At 43.5% G+C, this 18,295-nt stretch overlaps 1 protein-coding gene across 2 annotated transcripts in view; it reads left to right on the top strand.

Moving 5' to 3' along the window:
- Nucleotides 1-18,070, top strand: part of TICAM1 (toll like receptor adaptor molecule 1) — a 34,900-nt gene extending 16,830 nt beyond the window's left edge. For both annotated transcript variants that reach the window (XM_030217918.1, XM_030217919.1), the window contains one exon: nucleotides 15,565-18,070. In XM_030217918.1, coding sequence (XP_030073778.1) covers nucleotides 15,687-17,828 — 2,142 coding nt within the window. In that variant the 5' untranslated portion in view covers nucleotides 15,565-15,686 and the 3' untranslated portion in view covers nucleotides 17,829-18,070. The remainder of the gene's footprint in view (nucleotides 1-15,564) is intronic.
- The last annotated feature ends 225 nt before the right edge of the window (nucleotides 18,071-18,295 follow it).

The raw sequence follows: 18,295 nt of genomic DNA, 5'->3' as shown, positions 1-18,295 counted from the left end.
TGGGCCAGATTGCACATGAGGTCTCTTCAGTGGTCCCTGCTCTCCCGGTGGTCTTCTCAGCGACATCCTCTCACGATGAAGTTGTTACTCCGTCATCCAGAACGCAGCTCTCTTTGCTGGTGGCTACGGATGAAGAATCTCTCGGCAGGAATGCCGTTGGAGTCTCCTCGGTGGATACCATTAACAACAGATGCCAGTCTCCGGGGCTGGGGAGCTCACTGCCTGGACAAGTGGACCCAGGGGCTGTGGTCCCCGCTGGAAGCAGCTCAATCCATCAATTTCTTGGAGACCAGGGCGATTCGGTTAGCCCTGCAGCACTTTGGTCATCTCCTAGTAGGCAAGGCGGTACGAGTTCTCTCAGACAATGCCTCGGCAGTGGCCTACATCAACCGCCAGGGAGGAACGAGGTGTCGTCTCTTGTATCGAGAAGCGGAGAGTCTTCTCGCGTGGGCGGAGGTTCACCTCTCCGCCATATCAGCCTCGCATGTAGCGGGGGTCGACAATGTGCGGGCAGACTTTCTCAGTCGACACACTCTCGATCCCGGGGAGTGGGCTCTCAGCGATCAGGCCTTTCACTGCATAGTGCAACGCTGGGGCACTCCAGTTCTGGATCTGTTCGCCTCAGGGCTCAACTCCAAGGTCCCTCGGTTCTTCAGTCGTCGCAGGGATGTCAGAGCGGCAGGGGTAGATGCTCTGTTACAGCAGTGGCCCTCCGGTCTTCTTTATGCGTTTCCGCCATGGCCTCTAATAGGTCGTCTCCTACAGAGGATCGAGGAACACGAGGGGCCAGTGATTTTGGTGGCTCCAGACTGGCCTCGGCGTCCTTGGTACGCGGATCTCCAACGTCTGTCGGCAGTGGTTCCTCTTCAGCTTCCCGTGCACAAGGACTTGCTGGTGCAAGGACCAGTACCACATCCAGATCCGGCTCGATTTTGTCTTACGGCTTGGCTCTTGAACGAGCCCGGTTAGCTAAGAGGGGTTTCTCAGCACCTGTGATTTCCACCATGCTTCGTTCTCGTCGGCGTTCCACCTCTCTGAGCTATATTCGTACTTGGAGAATTTTTGAGGCTTGGTGTGCAGAGGCGGGCGTTGTCCCTTTCCGGGCGTCCGTGGCTCAGATGTTAGATTTTCTGCAGCGAGGTTTTGATAAAGGACTTTCTCTTTCTTCACTCAAAGTGCAGGCGGCAGCTCTCTCCTGTTTCAGAGGTCGCATTCGGGGTAAGTCTGTCGCCAGCCTTCCCGATGTGGTCCGTTTTTTGAAGGGGGTAAGTCTTCTTCGTCCTCCGGTCAGGGCGGTGTTTCCATCTTGGGATCTCAATCTGGTTCTCACGACTCTAACAAAACCTCCTTTTGAGCCTTTACAAGCTTGTTCTTTGAAGGATTTAACGCTTAAGGCACTGTTCTTGGTGGCTATTGCATCTGCTCGGAGGGTCTCAGAGTTGCAAGCTTTTTCCTGTAGATCTCCATTCCTGGAATTCTCTAAAGAGCGCGTGGTCCTTCGGCCAGTTCCTTCCTTTTTGCCTAAGGTGCTATCTCGTTTTCATCTCTCCCAGTCGGTTTTTCTCCCGGTACTGGGATCGGCCTCAGGAACACAGGAGCAGCGGAACTTGCGTACTCTGGACGTTAAGAGAGTCCTTAAAAGGTATCTCGCGGTTACTGAAGACTTCCGTCGCTCGGACCGTCTCTTTCTTCTTTTTGCGGGTCACCGCAAAGGGTTGTCAGCTTCTAAGGCAACTTTGTCTCGCTGGATTAAGGAGATGATAGCGTCTGCTTACCTTTTATCAGGCAGACCAGTTCCGGAGACGGTTAAAGCTCATTCTACTCGAGGACAGGCAGCCTCGTGGGCAGAGTGCTCCTTGGTTCCGCCAGCGGAAATCTGTAAGGCGGCGACATGGTCCTCTCTTCATTCATTCTCTAAGCATTACAGGCTGGATGTTCAGTGTCGTCAGGAGGCCATCTTCGCATCAAGAGTGCTCACCGCTGGTTTGCGGGGGTCCCTCCCTTAGGACTACTGCTTTGTTACGTCCCATCAGTCCAATCCTGGGCCGGTCTGGAGGGATGCTAAGGAAGGAGAAATTAGACCTTACCTGCTAATTTGCTTTCCTTTAATCCCTCCGGACCGGCCCAGGCCCCTCCCGTGGTATCTTTCAGAATATATATATTCCACTTTACTGTGTACAGATTTTGAACTGTCGTCTACAGAGCGATTTCTGTGAGTTAGACAGTCTTAAGAAAATGCTTAAAGGTTCTACAAGTTACAAGGCTATATCTTAAATATTCTGCAAGTTTTCCTGTTTATATCTTTTCACAGTGAAATAAATTCGTATATTTATATGCTCATAAATCTGTACATAGTTGGCCATACCTCAGCTCTACAATGAGTTGTTGGTGAGCCCAAGATCACGGCTCCGCCGTATGATAAGCACGTTTTGTTTGCTAGTGCTTTCTGGCTGCTTATATTCCTCATGGCACAGAAGATAGGTCTGATCTTTCCTTTCTGCTTTGTTATTCAAATACTGAGGTTAAGGTCACATGACCAGGGCTCTTATTGGCTATCTAGAGTCAGAGTTTTTTCTCAGTCTCCACCTGCTGGTAGGCGAGCACAACCCATCAGTCCAATCCTGGGCCGGTCCGGAGGGATTAAAGGAAAGCAAATTAGCAGGTAAGGTCTAATTTCTCCTTTTTCTGCAATCTCTCCTGAATGTTAGGTTCTAAATCTCCAACATGGCACTCCATGATCCAAAAACTCCATAAGTGATTTATTTTAAAAGTAGTACCATGTAACTTCCTTGAGTGTCCCCTAGTCTTTGTACTTTCTGAAAGAGTAAAAAATCTGTTTATGTTTACCCGTTCTACACCACTCAGTTTTTTGTAGACCTCTATCATATCTCCCCTCAGACATCTCTTTTCTAATCTGAAGAGTCCTAACCTCTTAAACAGCTCTCTAGAGAAAGGTGTATGAATCACAATGGATAAGATTCACAAAGCAGAGGTAGAGAGAATGAAACTGAGGGATAAGAGGATATGGGCATGGAGTAAGTCACAGGGCATGAATAAATATGGGAAAGAAGGCAGTGAAGAAGAAAACATCCTGTAGGAAGAACCACATAAGAAGAGACACAGTAGAGAAAAAAAGTGACATGAGACATACTGAGGCCGTGGTAGCTGAAGAGCTTCAATGAATGATTGGACAGCTGGAAAGCTAAGTTTCTCCATAATTACATTAAGTATTTCAACTAGACTAGAGAATTGAAGAGCTGTAAAATAAAGAGTCAGGAGGTTTTTTGCCTGTGATGAGTCCGCAGGTCTCCCTAAAGTTGATTCGTTAACATAAGGAGTACCTTAGCGGTTCGTTTGAGGCTTTTTCCTCCGTTCAAGCACCTACTCTTGCATAGGTAGATATCTAGTGGTCGATTGGTTGTTTAAACAATTGAGATTCTACAAGCTTCATTACGATATTCTGATATTCCTCTTATATATATATATATATATAGTAAATGAACTGGGCCTCTTTCTTTCTCCCTCATATTAGTTGAATTACATGGCGTTGCTCAGGGAAATCAAACATCTAATGGTTGACATATTTGAAAATGGTCAGTCTGATAAACTTTGTAAAATATATATTACGTCGGACTTTTATTGGAAAGCATTGGGCTATAAAGTGTTTTTGTTTTATAGTTCAGGGTGAACTCATACACGTTTTTATCAATTCCAACTCCTGAGCACACCACTTAAAACTGGCCATGAGAAAAGCAAGATATTCTCAGCTTAATACCTGCCAGCGTAAGTGACTGTCCTTGAGCTTTATTGATGAGAAGCCAAAGAGAGGATAAATTGTGTTTCTGAGAGAGAGAGAACCTGGCAGAAACCCAAATAGTAGCATTTCATGCTGTCAATCCCCAGGTCAAGCAGTGGCTTCCCCATGTCTTTCTCAATTGCAGACTATGGACTTTTCCTCCAGGAACTTGTCTAAACATTTTTTTAAAACACAGATGTGCTAACTGCTGTCACCACATCCATTGACAACAAGTTCCAGAACTTAACTATTTGTTGAGTGAAAAAATATTTCCTCCTATTTGTTTTAAAAGTATTTCCATGTAACTTCATTTAGTGTCCCCTAGTCTTTGTACTTTTTGAAAGAGTAGAAAATCAATTCACTTTTACTTGTTACTACACCACTCAGGATTTAGTGGACCTCAATCATCTCTTCCCTCAGTCATTTCTTTTCTAAGCTGAAGAGTCCTAACTACTTTAGCCTTTCTTCATTTGAGGAGTTCCATCTCCTTCTGCAATATCTTTTTTGAGATGGTGAGGTCACACCATGGAGTGGTACAGAAGCATTATGGTATTCTTGGTCTTATTTGCAATCCTTTTCCTAATAATTCCTAGCATCCAGTTTGCTTTTTTGTCTGCCAGTGCACACTGGGCAGAAGATTTCAGCATATTGTCTACAATGACACCTACATAATTTTCTTGGGTGCTGACTCCCGAGGTGGACCCTAGCATCAGGTAACTATGGTTTGGATTATTCTTCCCAATGTGCATCACTTTGCATTTGTCCACATTCAATTTCATTTGCCATTTAGACGCCCAGTTTTCCAATTTCCTAAAGTCTTCCTGGTATTTTTCACAGTCCGCATGTATTTTAACAACTTTGAATAGTTTTGTCATCTGCAAATTTAATCACCTCACTTGTTCTGATTTCCAGATCAAATATGTTAAATATCATCGGTCCCAGTTCAGATCCCTGCGGTACGTCACTATTCACCCTCCTTCATTGATAAAAATGGCCATTAAACCCTACCCTCTGTTTTCTGTCCAATAACCAGTTTCTAATTCACAACAGAACATTGCCTCATATCTCATGATTCTTTAATTTTCTCAAGAGCCTCTCCTGAGAAACTTTGTCAAAAGCTTTCTGAAAATCTAGATACACTACATCAACCAGCTCACCTTTATCAATATGTTTAATCACGCCTTCAAAGGAATGAAGCAGATTGGTGAGGAAAGACTTCCCTTGGCTGAATCCTTGCTAACTCTGTTCCATTAAACCATCTTTGTCTATGTGTTCAGTAATTTTATTCTTTATAATAGTTTTCCTCCGTTTTTCCCAGCACTGAAGTCAAGCTTACCGATCTGTAATTTCCCAGATCACCCCGGAACCCTTTTTAAAAATTGGCCTTACATTGGCCACTGTCCGATCTACAGGTACTATGGACAATTTTAATGACAGGTTACAGATCACTAACAGCAAATCAGCAATTTCATGTTTGAGTTCTTTCAGTACCCTAGGGTGCATGCCATCTGGTCCAGGATTTACTACTCTTTAATTTGCTAATTTGGCTCAGTATACCTTCCAGGTTCACTGAGATTTCTTTCAGTTCCACCTCATCGTCACCCTTGAAAACCATTTCTGGTACAGGTAGATCTCTTACATCTTCTTCCATAAAGATTGAAGCAAACAATTCATTCAATCTGTCCGCTATAGCCTTGTCTTCCCTGAGTGCCTCTTTTGCTCCTTCATGTTCTAATGGTCCCACAGATTCCCTCACAGGCTTTCTGCTTCTGAAGTATCTGAAAAAGTTGTTGCTGTGAGTTTTAGCCTCTGTGGCAAGTTTCTCTTCATATTCTCTTTAGCCTTCTTTATCAATGCTTTGCATCTAATTTGCCAGTACTTATATTGCTTCTTGTTTTCTTCATTTGAGTCCTTTTTTCCATTCTTTGAAGGATGTTCTTTTGGCTCTTTCACTTCACCTTTTAACCATGCTGGCTGTCGTTTGCTCTTCTTTCCACCTTTGTAAATACGTGGAATACATCTGGTCTGGGCTTCCAAGATGGTATTTTTAAACAACAAACTTGAGACACACATACAACTGATAGAACACTAATCAGTCTTTATTGAACAAAAACTGGGACCCAATATGGGACCGTGTTTCCATACAAGGCCTGTTTCAGGGTCTGAGAAAAACAATCAACACACAAGCAATAAAATACATGAAAGTAAAGAGTAAAATATCGATTGAAATGGAAGAGCCGCTACAGCGATAAAAGGCATAAAGATAAAAACAAAGGTCCATACAACAACATAATACACATTGCCTTCCCACCTCTGCTCAGAATCCTCTTACACTAAATTCAAGTCTGCCCTAATAACTCACCTCTCATCCCTTGCCTATCCTGCTCACCACTAAATTCATTCTGCCTCTTGTAGCGACATGCCATTTTTTAAAAATTGTAAACCACCTTGAAGCCATCTTTTTGCATATAGTGGTATATCAAACTCTATAAAATAAATAATTGTTAAGGTCATAAATTTAAAATCATGAAATAAATACATTTCGACCTATCCAATACCCCATCTTCTTTACTCCTTGTGAAATACATGTAGTGGGTATATATGTTCCTCCACCTTGGTGGTTTTTCTTGTGCTATTTTAAAACAACGTCCATGCTTGATTTCAAGTCCTAACCTTTTTTCTTATTTTTAACTGTTTTCCTCTTTTTATCATAGTTGATATTTTGAAAATTAAACATTGTTACAGTAGATTTCCTTTGTGACTTCAATCCAGATCTTAGCTCAAATTTGGTCATATTATGATCACTGTTTCCCAGCAGACCCAGCACCATTACCTCTCATACTATGCCCTGCATTCTACTAACGACTAGATCTAAATAGCTCCCCCTTTTGTCAGTTCCTGGACCAGTTGCTCCATAAAGCAGTCATATCATTTGTTATGTCTAAGAATTCTATCTCCCTAGCACTCCCTGATGTAACATTTATCCAGTTAATATTGAAGTAATTGAAATCACCCATTATTATACTGTTGCTCAATTTGCCAGCTTTCCTAATTTCTGTAAACATTTCTTCATCTGTTTGTTCATTTTGTCCTAGTGGACTGTAATACAACCCTAACAGTATATTCCTTCCCTTCACACTTGGAATTTCTATCCATAATTATTCCACGCTGCTGTCTGTTTCATGTAGAATGTTTATTTTGTTTGACTCAATTCCCCTTTTAACATATAGTATAATTCCCCCTCCAAATTGATCCACTCCATCATTGTGATATAATTTTGTACCCTGATAACACAGTGTCCCATCGATTGTCCTCCTTCCACCAGGTCTCTGAGATGCCTATTATATCTACCTTTTCATTTAGTGCTATATACTCCAACTCTTCCATATTATCTTTTTTAGACTTCTAGCATTTGTATATACACACTTCAAGTTGTGTTTTTTCCTTGCATCTACAAGCTGCTTAGATGTTGATGGGGATAATTTGCATCTTTTACTCTACTGTGTCCTAAAACACCCCTGGCCTTCTTTCACCATTGTTGAAACCTCTGTATTGTGTAGCTGGGTCGCCCATCCAGGACCCAGCCAGGCTTGACCCTGCTTAGCTGCCTCTTCCTCCACACAACTGTCGCCTTCACTCCACAGCAATCTGGCTCCTCTGAGCCTTGGCTCCAGGCCCTGCGAACTCCCAGGACTTCCTCCTCCCTCCGTTCCTTTCACAGAGGCACATTCAAAGCCCAATGTTTATAAGTAAGAGCTTTTAGTTTCTTGCTTCAAATCAACAAAACACCCTTCACTCCAGGTTGTTTAGGCTCGCAGCCCAGAGCACAATTCAGGTTCAACACAGTCAAATTCAGGTTCAAAAACAGTCCATATAACTTCAAACTCAGGTTTAAAAACAGTCCATATAACTTCACTTCACTTTGGCTCAGATTACTTCACTTAGGGAACAGTACATTATCAGAGGGAAAACCCCCAATAGCTTGGTAGGTTGCAGCCCAGACCTTTTTAGTATGAAACAGTTTACACAGTCTTTCTTGCACCTTCTTACAGCATGGTTACACAGCTTTATTCCCACCTGGTTCAGGCTGGGGTTTCAGTTGTGCCCAGCTCTCTTTCTCTCCCACAGGCTGCACCTGTTTCCTCTTTAGTAGAGATTTCCCCCAGTGCCTCAGCCTCTCTCCTCTGGTCTTCCACCAGTCTCTCCAAGGTACAGCTAGCCACCCTCTTACAGCAGCTTTTTGGGTTTGAGCCAGGGCTCCAATCGCCATCTGTTCCTCCCCTAGTCCTTCAGTAACCTCAATTTTATCCTCCTCTCCAACTTCCCCCGCCCCCAAACTCTCCAGCTGGCCCTCATCACCTTCCTCTGAGACCATTTCCCAATCTTCTATCTCCTCCCCCTAACTCTTGCACCGCCGGGTGGGGAAGAGAAGGATTCTGGGACTGGTAGTTCCTCCTCTTCTTCCTTAACCCGGCCAACCTCTCTGCCTCCGGTAGACCAGCTTTCTGAATGTGGGTGTTGTGCACATGAAATCTGCCCCGTTGGGGTTCCCCGGCTGCCTGCACCCCCTTTCTTTGTGCCTTCCCGGATCCCCTTTCACCTGCACTCTCACAATTGGGATTCCCTGACTGTCCTTTTTCAATAGTATCCTTGAAGGATACTCCACACCAAACCATATATTCCTGGGCAACTGTTGGATTTCTCCCCATTTTAGTTTAAAAGCTGCTCTATTTCCTTTTTAAATGGTAGTGCCAACCGGGTGCATAGCCAGACCTCCCCGTTGCTCTCTGCTTCCCGCAACCCCACATACCTGGGCTGGCGGGGTTCCCCAAGCCCTACCAGCAGAAGCCTTCCTCCAGCGCTGTTCGCTGCCCTGCTGCCCCCTGTGGCGTGCATGCTCAGTTTTAATGAAATTGAGCATACACGAAGCCTCGTGCGTGCTCAGTTTCTCTAAAACCAAGCATGCACACGGGGGTGGGGAAGCAGGGCAGGCCACGAAAAGCGCTGGAGGAAGGCTTCTGTTGGTGGGCCTTGGGGACCCTTGCCAGCCAAATTTGCAGATTCTGGGGAGCCCAAATCTAATTTGGGTGGTCCAGGCTACGCCACTGGTGCCACCAGTTAAGGTGGAGTCCATCCTTTTGGAATAGGTTGCCTCTTTCCCAGAATGTTGCCCAGTTCCTAACAAATCTAAATCCCTCATCCCTGCACCATCATCTCAACCACACATTGAGACTGTGGAGCTCTGCCTGCCTCTTGGGTCCTGTGTGTGGAACGGGGAGCACTTCCGAAAATGCTACCACAGAGGATCTGGATTTCAGCTTTCTACCTAAGAGCCTAAATTTGGCTTCCAGAACCTCCCTTCCACATTTTCCTATGTCATTGGTACCCACATGTACCAAGACAGCTGGCTCCTCCCCAGCACTATCTAAAATCCTGGCTAGGTGACACATGAGGTCTGCCATCTTCGCATCAGGCAGCGACACAGGTGATCCTCATGTCCACCAGCTACCCAGTTATGTACATGCTTAATGTTCAAATCACCAACTACAACAGCTGTTCTAACCCTTCCTTCCTGGACAGAAGCTCCTGGAGACACATCCAGGGACTGCCAGACAGGAGGTGGGACTTCTGTACAATGTTCCTGTAGCTCGCTGTCTCCCTCAGCTTCTCCAGGTTTGCTACTTTAGCCTCAAGAGAACAAACTTGTTCTTTGAGAGCCAGGAACTGTTTGCATCGAGCAAACACATATAACTTCTCGCCAACTGGGAGATAATCATATATGTGGCACTCGATGCAAAAAAAACTGGATAGCATCCCTCTCACTTCTGGACTGCTGTCTACATCTTAGTATTACTGAGTTTAATTAAAACTTGTTAAGGTACTATGGATATTATACTAATATAAAGAGCCTTAAGATTATATTTATTTAGTGTTTGCTTTTCAGAAAGTAATGAAATGTAATTCAAATTCTGTAATGAAAACACCCCTCTTGTTATCCTAATTAGAATAATTGATTATAAATTAAAGGCTCCTTTTACAAAACCGCACTAGTGATTCCGGCGCAGCAAATGCGACAAAGCCCATAGGAACTGAATAGGCTTCATCATATGTGCTGTGCCGGAATTGCTAGCGCAGCTTTGTAAAAGGAGCCCTAAGACTGTATAGGAAGAGGTGTAGTAGGGGCAGACATTCAGGAGGAGAGGTGGGTATAAAAACTGAACTAGGCCCTGCTGTGCCTTCTAGAGGCAATCTGCTAATGCCATTGGCGGAGACAGCTAAGTTTCTACCTCTGGCAGAATGTTCAAGTATAAAACTATGGGGAAAAGGGTTTTACACTATGGAAACTAGTTAATAAAGTTTGCTTTTCTAAATTCACACTGTCTTTATCAATAATCCTGCAGTTTCTGTTTTACCTCCAGTCTTTAAATCACCAAAGCACAGAGCAAAATAACGTTCACTTACCAGAGAAATGTCCTCTTCTCTCAAAACTTCTCAGATCTTTGAATTAATGAATTTTCCCATTGCTACCAGCTCTTAGTCATGAAGTGTCAACCACAAACTTGATTTTTATGCTTAACCTAGTTCAAAATGCAAGATCTATGGCATTAGTAACCTTGCAAGCATATATCTTTCCCACTGATGTTTGCTGCAGTATAGGAGATTGTGGGGTGAAAGGGTTTTGTTTCACAATCTGCACTTGCAGTCTAAAATGAGGAGCTATTGGGAGGTGAAATAATGGACTATAGTTTGGATTGCACTGTTGGCCTTATGTGGAACATACCTGGTTGAATTTCAGTATCCAAAATGGAGGCTTCTGTAGTCAGCTGTTAGGAACCCACTCAAGACTGCAGAGTTTTTCTCCATTTCCCTGACATGATTGTATAAGTATCAACATTTATTTATTTATTAGGATTTATTTACCGCCTTTTTGAAGGAATTCACTCAAGGCAGTGTACAGTAAGAATAGATCAAACACGAGCAGGAGGCAATTAGAGCTGTAAAAATATTCGAAGAGCAATACAAAGTATGGCATGGTATACTGCTTGCAGTGACAACACAATCCTGCTTCTAATCGAAAAAAAGAAAAACGCCTATATTTCGACCCAAATTGGGAGATGGGCGTTTTTCTCGCAAAGGCGCCCAAATCGGTATAATCGAAAGCCGATTTTGGGCGTTCCCAACTGCACTCCGTGGCGGAAATGAATAAAGTTGATGGGAGCGTGTCGGAGGTGTGGTGGAGGCAGGACTGGGGCGTGGTTATCAGCTGAGGAGAGATGGGCGTCTTTAGCTGATAATCGAAAAAAAAGGCGTTTTGACCGCGATTTTGGGTCACTTTTTTTGGACCCTTTTTTCTCACGAACAAGTCCCAAAAACGTGCCCCAACTGCCCAGATGACCACTGGAGGGAATCGTGGATGACCTCCCCGGACTCCCCCAGTGGTCACTAACCCCCTCCCACCAAAAAAAACCCCATTTTAAAAACTTTTTTTCCAGCCTGTATGCCAGCCTCAAATGCCGTACCCACCTCCATGACAGCAGAATGTGTTCGATCCTGTCACAGCCTTTCCCTGGGTCAGATGTGGCTCTCGGGTGCAGTACAGGGTCACATCAGCATTGCATTGTGGTGGGTGTAGGGTATTGGGCTCCGTGATTTCATTAGCTTGTGTTACAGTCTCACGATGTTGGTAGTTGGTAGGCTCTTCTCCCATGGTGCTTTTCCCCCTGCCTACTGGGTCAGAGTGTACCCTGTTGTGTTTCCTGTTGTAGTCCATGCAGTAGTGGCCATTTTTGTAAGCCAGTTTTAGTTCCCTTTCCTGTGTTAGCCACGTTAGAGAACTTAGCTCTTACCTTAAATGTGGCTGAAAGAGGGCATTGTACAGCATTCTGCCAGCTCTGACCTACTGCTAATCTCAGTACCAGGGAGACTCGTTGCCAGTGGGGCACAACCTCTGATCTGCAGTTAACTGTGAGTAAACGCGGTTATTCCAATAAAGGACGTTTTCAGAGAGATTAGTCTTCAGGTGTCAACTGGTGTGCCAATGTTATACAGCAGCAACAAGTCCTAGAGGCCTGCGTGTATGCAGGTCCCTGGAGCACTTTTAGTGGGTACCGCAGTGCACTTCAGCCAGGTGGCCCCAGGCCCATCCCCCCCACCTGTAACACTTGTGCTGGTAAATGGGAGGCCTCCAAAACCCACTGTACCCACATGTAGGTGCCCCCTTCACCCCTAAGAGCTATGGTAGTGTTGTACATTTGTGGGTAGTGGGTTTTGGGGGAGGGGGGTTGGGAGCTCAGCACCCGTGGTAAGGGAGCTATGCATGTGGGAGCTTTTTCTGAAGTCCACCGCACTGACCTAGATTGCCCAGTTGGTGTCCTGGCATATCAGGGGGGCCAGTGTACTACGAATCGTGGCCCCTCCCACAACCAAATGGCTCGGATTAGGACGTTTTTGAGCTGGGCGTTTTTAGTTTCCATTATCGCTAAAAAAACAAACGCCCAGCTCAAAAACGTCCATTTTTTCGAAAATACGGTTCGGCCCGCCCCTTCATGGACCCGTTCTCGGAGATAAACGCCCATGGAGATAGGCGTTTGCATTCGATTATGCCCCTCAATATGTACTAGAACATTATAATTGGTAGGGGTAAGGCAAAGTTGTAACATATAGATGAGTAAGAAAGTAGGAAGAATTAGAAAGTAAGGTGATTGATTTGAAGAAAGTTGCATGTGAGGTCAGAGAGATGGTTAAATATTATCTCAGCTAGGGTAGGAGTGGATAAACATGTCCTGCTGCAGTATATGCAGCCTGAGTACTCCTTGTGTGTGTGAGTGAGACCAGCGAGTTAGTTACTTCTTCCAGTAAAGGCCTGGTTGAAGAGCCAAACTTTCACCTGCTTGCTGAAGTAGAGATAGTCTTGTGTTAAGCTACTCTGGAGAAGGCTCGCTTGCGGGTATCACATTGTGTAATGTCTTTTGGAGAGGGTGTGGTTAGTGAAAGTCCTTGGCCAGTAACCAATTCCTAATCCACAAAAGGACATTGCCTGCTCTCCCATGATTTTTTAATTTTCTCAGGAATCTCTCATGAGGAGTCTCACATGAGGAACATATGCTCTATAGATAGAGTTTCCCAAGTCCAGTCTTGGAGTACTCTTTGCTACCAGTCTTGGAGTACTCTTTGCCAGGTAGGTTTTCAGGATATCAACAATGAATATGCATGAAAGAGATTCGCATATAATGGAGGCACTGTATACAAATCAAGTTCATGCATATTCATTGTAGATATCCTGAAAACCTGACTGGCAAGGGGATACTCCAGGACTGGACTTGGGAAACACTGCTATAGGTGATTCCATATTGACACTCCTTTAGTTCAGCGCTTACCTGCAAAGATTTAAACACTCATCTTAATGGACTAAGAAATAAATTAAAAATGATTGGGGACGATGGTGACACTTGTAGGACTCCTCGATTCATAACCTTAGGTACCGAGAATTGTCCCTTCCAACTCCCCTTTAAAATTCTTTGTCTCAGAAAACCTGTAAACCATCTAATAACAGAGTCCACAGCTCCTACATCACTCAGTCTCTGTAACAGTAATCAGTAGAGCATTAAATCAAAGGCTGCAGATAAATCTAATTGCATCAGAAATACTTGCTGGTCTTTTTCTAGCATCAACTTCAATTCAGTCATTACCGCTGGCACTGCCATCTCCATCCTTTAGAGGCTGTAGAATCCCAATTATGCTGGATCTAGTAATTTATAATGTAACAGAGGATTTGGATTATAACCACTTTGCTCAGATTTGGTCAAAGGAATTAGCAATGGAGTAGCAGCAGAACAATGTCAAACTTTTGGCTTGAACGTACTGAAACATCGCCCCTTTGCTCATTATTCAGAATTACAATATAAATATAAATCTCCATACAGAGCCTATCGTGCTTCATATGGTGGAACAGGAGACTGCCCAAAATGTCATCAGAGATCAGCAAACCTAAGCCATATGTTTTGGAACTGTCCGTTAATCAGCCACTTTTGGTCACAACTGTTGCAGACCGTTTATGGGCTTTGTAAATATAGAGTGGCACAGGACCCATTAATGCTCTTTAATATATGTCATCACCAGAAACCGAGTCCACCAGGTTTTAAATCATTTTTACACAGAGCTATTCTAATTGGTAAGAAAGTCATACTGTTACACTGGAGACAATCCTGTGGCCCGAAAGTAGCAATGTGGAGCACTCATATGATTAACTTAAGTTGGAGCATTTTGGGCTCAGAGATATTAGTGGCCTAGTGGTTAGGGTGGTGGACTTTGGTCCTGGGGAACTGAGGACCTGAGTTCGATTCCCGGCACAGGCAGCTCCTTGTGACTCTGGGCAAGTCACTTAACCCTCCATTGCCTGCCACATTGAGCCTGCCATGAGTGGGAAAGCGCAGGGTACAAATGTAATAAAAAATAAATAAATAAAAAGGAGGGGATACAGTTCCAGCGTACTTGGGAGCGATTTTGGGACACGTTACACCCTGCTACACGTAGCCGTTTATTGAATCAGCCTTAGAACATTATTTTTCTGGGCTGTGGCTCTCCTCACAATGTGGTTAATGTGCCTTAATGTTAAGGATTATTAAAGTTTAGGAGGAGGAGGGAAGAGGGGTTGATAGGGTGGGGGAGGAGGGAGAGTTGTTATTAAAGAAAAGTTTGAATATTTGATAAAACATCCAATTGTATTTGAAATTGAATCCTTACACCGCAGGTGTGACGCTTTGTTTTTTTATAATCGGCTGCTTCAATAATTATTATTTATTATTATTATTTATTGCATTTGTATCCCACATTTCCCCACCTATTTGCAGGCTCAATGTGGCTTACAGAGTATGGTAATGACATAATCATTTCATTTCATGATAACAGGTATAGTTCTTAGTGTTTGAAGATTAGGTAAGGGAGGGTCAACAGATGATTTAAACATAATCTAACAGATGATCCTGTCGCTGCCTACCTACTATAGCTTCCACTGTCTTTGCCATTACTGGAATGTCTGCTACTGGGTGATAATTCATAAATTGCTTTAACCCTACCTTTTCTCTCTTTGATTTGACCCAATTGTTCTGGGTAACATCCTTCCTATAAAGAAAGATTTGCCCATTTTGCAATATACAGTAATAAAGAATCAGGAATTGTTTTCATTATCCACAAGGGCAAAGGGTCTACAGGACATCCTCCTTTAGCAAATTTCCAAATCACTGTTACTAATGCAAAGGAAGGCCAAGAGCAATCTGCCACAGTCCCACCATTCTCCCTTTGGTATTAGTTCTCACCCTTGTCCCGTGTTAAGTTGGTCTGATCTGTCTGTAGATAACTCTGGAGTGATGAGTTAAATTCAGTGATTTTCTATTGGAAATAAGTTGCAAAGTCTTTTGCAGTTAACACCACCCTTGACCTTGTTGCTACTGTCCCTGAAATAGTTTTCATCACCTTAAGTATCTCTTTAGTACTGTTGTTACTTTCTTTAATTATGTTTAAGTAATAAGATTGCTTTTCCTCTCTAATCCTTTTGTTTATATATTCTAAAAAAACATATTTTTTCTTCCCCCTGCTGAATTTATTATTGCTGTAATATTTGTTCGCAATATATAAACACATTTTTCTGTGTGCACTCAGAAACTTAATTGAACTATAAAGAACATTTCAGATTTAAAACATATTAATAAATCAGGAAAACATTCCTGGATGCTAACTTAGTCTTTAACAATTTGTTCTGTTCATTGCAGGTCCAGGTGCTCGGCACTGAGGAAGAGCGTAAAGCACCACAAGGGAAATGTGTTTTGGGAACAATTCTTGGCTCCTTTTTTGTATGATGATGACCAGTGCCCACTGACTCACTATTCTTTTTATGTTACTTAATCCTGCTGTGGACTGCATACATGACAAAATGGCTGAGATGTTAGCTATACATCCAACCTACAAGAATATCTGTAACGTCTTAAACAAAACCCCTAAAAAGAAGCTCCTTAGCCTCCAAGACAAACTGAATAGTATGAGATCCAGTACTAAGTATGTAAAACTACTCCAAGCTATGATCCTCAACACTTTGGGACAAGATGACGAAGCACAGGTGGCTCTAACCACATTAGACACTGACCAAGTGGCACCACATATTTCTAATAAAATACAGCATTCAGAATGGCACCAAAATTATGGCAGTAACTCTGTGGCCCCTCATCAAAATCCAGATGTCCTGATAACAGTGGCACGAATTTACACACTATTGGTAAAGGAAAACCTCTGTGCAGAGTCTGCCAGGAATCGAGCCTATCAAGTGGCCATTGAGGCTTCTAAATCTGGTGATAAGTTCTCACTGCAGAATCTTTTGAGTGAATCTCTGCAGGCATGTGGTGTTCATAGCTTCAACAGTACTGGGTTTAACGAACCTCTGACTTTAAAATCCATCCCTAATGTTACAGCTCCAACATCCCCCTTATCAATTCCCAGCAACAGGAGAAGGAATGAGGGCTGTGCTCCCACAGCACTTGGATCACTGCATTCCTTTAGCAACATGGCATCTTTCAGCAGTAATCTGGAAATCAGTCAGTCCCCTACAGCAGAATTTCTCAGCAGGCCTACTCAATGTAGCAATAACCATATTGAACCAAGCAAGCTTTGCCAAGACAACATACATGGTCCAGTACAGCACAGAGTGGGGGAGGATGATCTTGGGGTTCAGAACGCTAATGAGGAGGATGAAGCAGTACAAGAGCCCAGTATGCCAACTACGCACAATAGTCAGGAGTCAGAGGTTTCATGTAGTTATCCTTCCACTGGCCCAGGTTCTGAAACCTCAGTGCCTCAGACTAGCTATTGTTTTCCTATAGAATGCACAGACCCCAGTAGCACCAGTCAACATGTAATGCTGACAGATGAACCTGAAAATGGCAGTGGCCAAAGAACAGATGTGACATCAGTTGGAGTATCTTCCAGCACAGAGATTGCTCAGAGCAGTCCCAGCTCCACTGTGCCTCCGGCAGACAATAATAGTACTTTGCAACACAATATAGACTCTAAACCTATCTCCTCTGCCACTCCTCTGTTAACTGAGACAGTAGATAGTGAAAGCACATTCTTCAGTTTTGTTGTTCTTCATGCCAAAGGAGATGAAGCTATTGCCATAAAGGTGCGAGACACTTTAAAAAACTTTGGGATTCCTGATGGAACCACCTACTGTGAAGAATTTGAGATGCCAGGGTACAGTCCTCTAACCTGCATTGAGGATGCTGTAGATAACTCAGCCTTCACAATCCTGCTGCTCACTAGCCATTTTGTATCTCGCTGGGCTCGTCTCCAAACCAACACTGTACTAATGAATTCTATTAATAAGAAACACAAATTCAATAGCGTCATTCCATTCCTGCCCAAGGAGGACCCACTGAAAGAAATCCCCATGGTGCTGAACAGCATTGTACCTCTAAATGAAAAATTACCAACGTTTTTAAGGACTGCACGGAAAACATTCAATCCATATCGAATTCAACAGATGAAGGAAAACTGGAAGCAGGAGCAGGCGGTCAGAGAACTGAAGAGGAGAAATAAGATAACCGAAAAACAGGTGATATACAACCAGCAAATAAAAGATGCCACTTTAGCTTTGTCTAGTCAACATCTGAAGCTTCTGCAGACTATGTACAATACTCCCACTTTCCATCTTCCAGGACCACAGCAACCATTTCAACCAGGCATGCCGCAAATTCCAGGGACAGCTAGTGGTTTCCCATTAGACTGTTCTCAAATTTTCCCATCACTGGGCCCAGTGCCTCCCCCGATGGCTCATATGCCCTACCAATTAAATGGCATGCCCTTTCAGCATTTTTCTGATGCCCAAGGAACTCAGTATGCCTCAGGTGGTACCCAACCAGTCATCCAGATTCAACATGCCAGAAATGTACAGATTGGAGACCACAATCAGATGAGGATTGTGGAGACTGAGGAAGAGAGAGACAGCCTGGATGGGGTGGACAGCGAAAGTGACTGTGTATCCTAGAGGAGAGACATGGGGGATATGATAGCAGTATTTAAATACCTGAAGGGCAGTAGTAATCTAAAAAGCAACCTTTCTTTTTTTAGTGGAAAGGAAGTTATAGAACTGGGAGTCATAATGTGGAGTTCCAAGGGAGTTGATTCAGAAACAATGTCAGAAAATATTTTTTTCACGGAAAGGGTGCTAGATGCCTCAAATGCTTTCCAAGAGGAGGCAGTAGAGATAAAATCAGTAGCAGAATTTTATGTTTCAATAATTTTTATTGATGAAAATGCAAAACATACAAGCAATCCTCTCAGCACATATCCAAACTGGACAAACAAGTTAAAATGAGTGCAAACTAAATAACAATCTCTTCATCTCCTTTTTTACATTTCCCCCCCTCCTCCCTCCCTCCCTCCCTCCCCACCTCCCTTCCCTACCTTCCAGAATATTCACCATTTATGTGTACTATACGTCAATCCAACGTG

The sequence above is a fragment of the Microcaecilia unicolor genome, chromosome 11 (genome assembly GCF_901765095.1).
Source record: "Microcaecilia unicolor chromosome 11, aMicUni1.1, whole genome shotgun sequence".
Taxonomy (NCBI): domain Eukaryota; kingdom Metazoa; phylum Chordata; class Amphibia; order Gymnophiona; family Siphonopidae; genus Microcaecilia; species Microcaecilia unicolor.
Note: the sequence above shows the minus strand (reverse complement) of the source record. Positions and strands in the feature narration are given on the sequence as shown.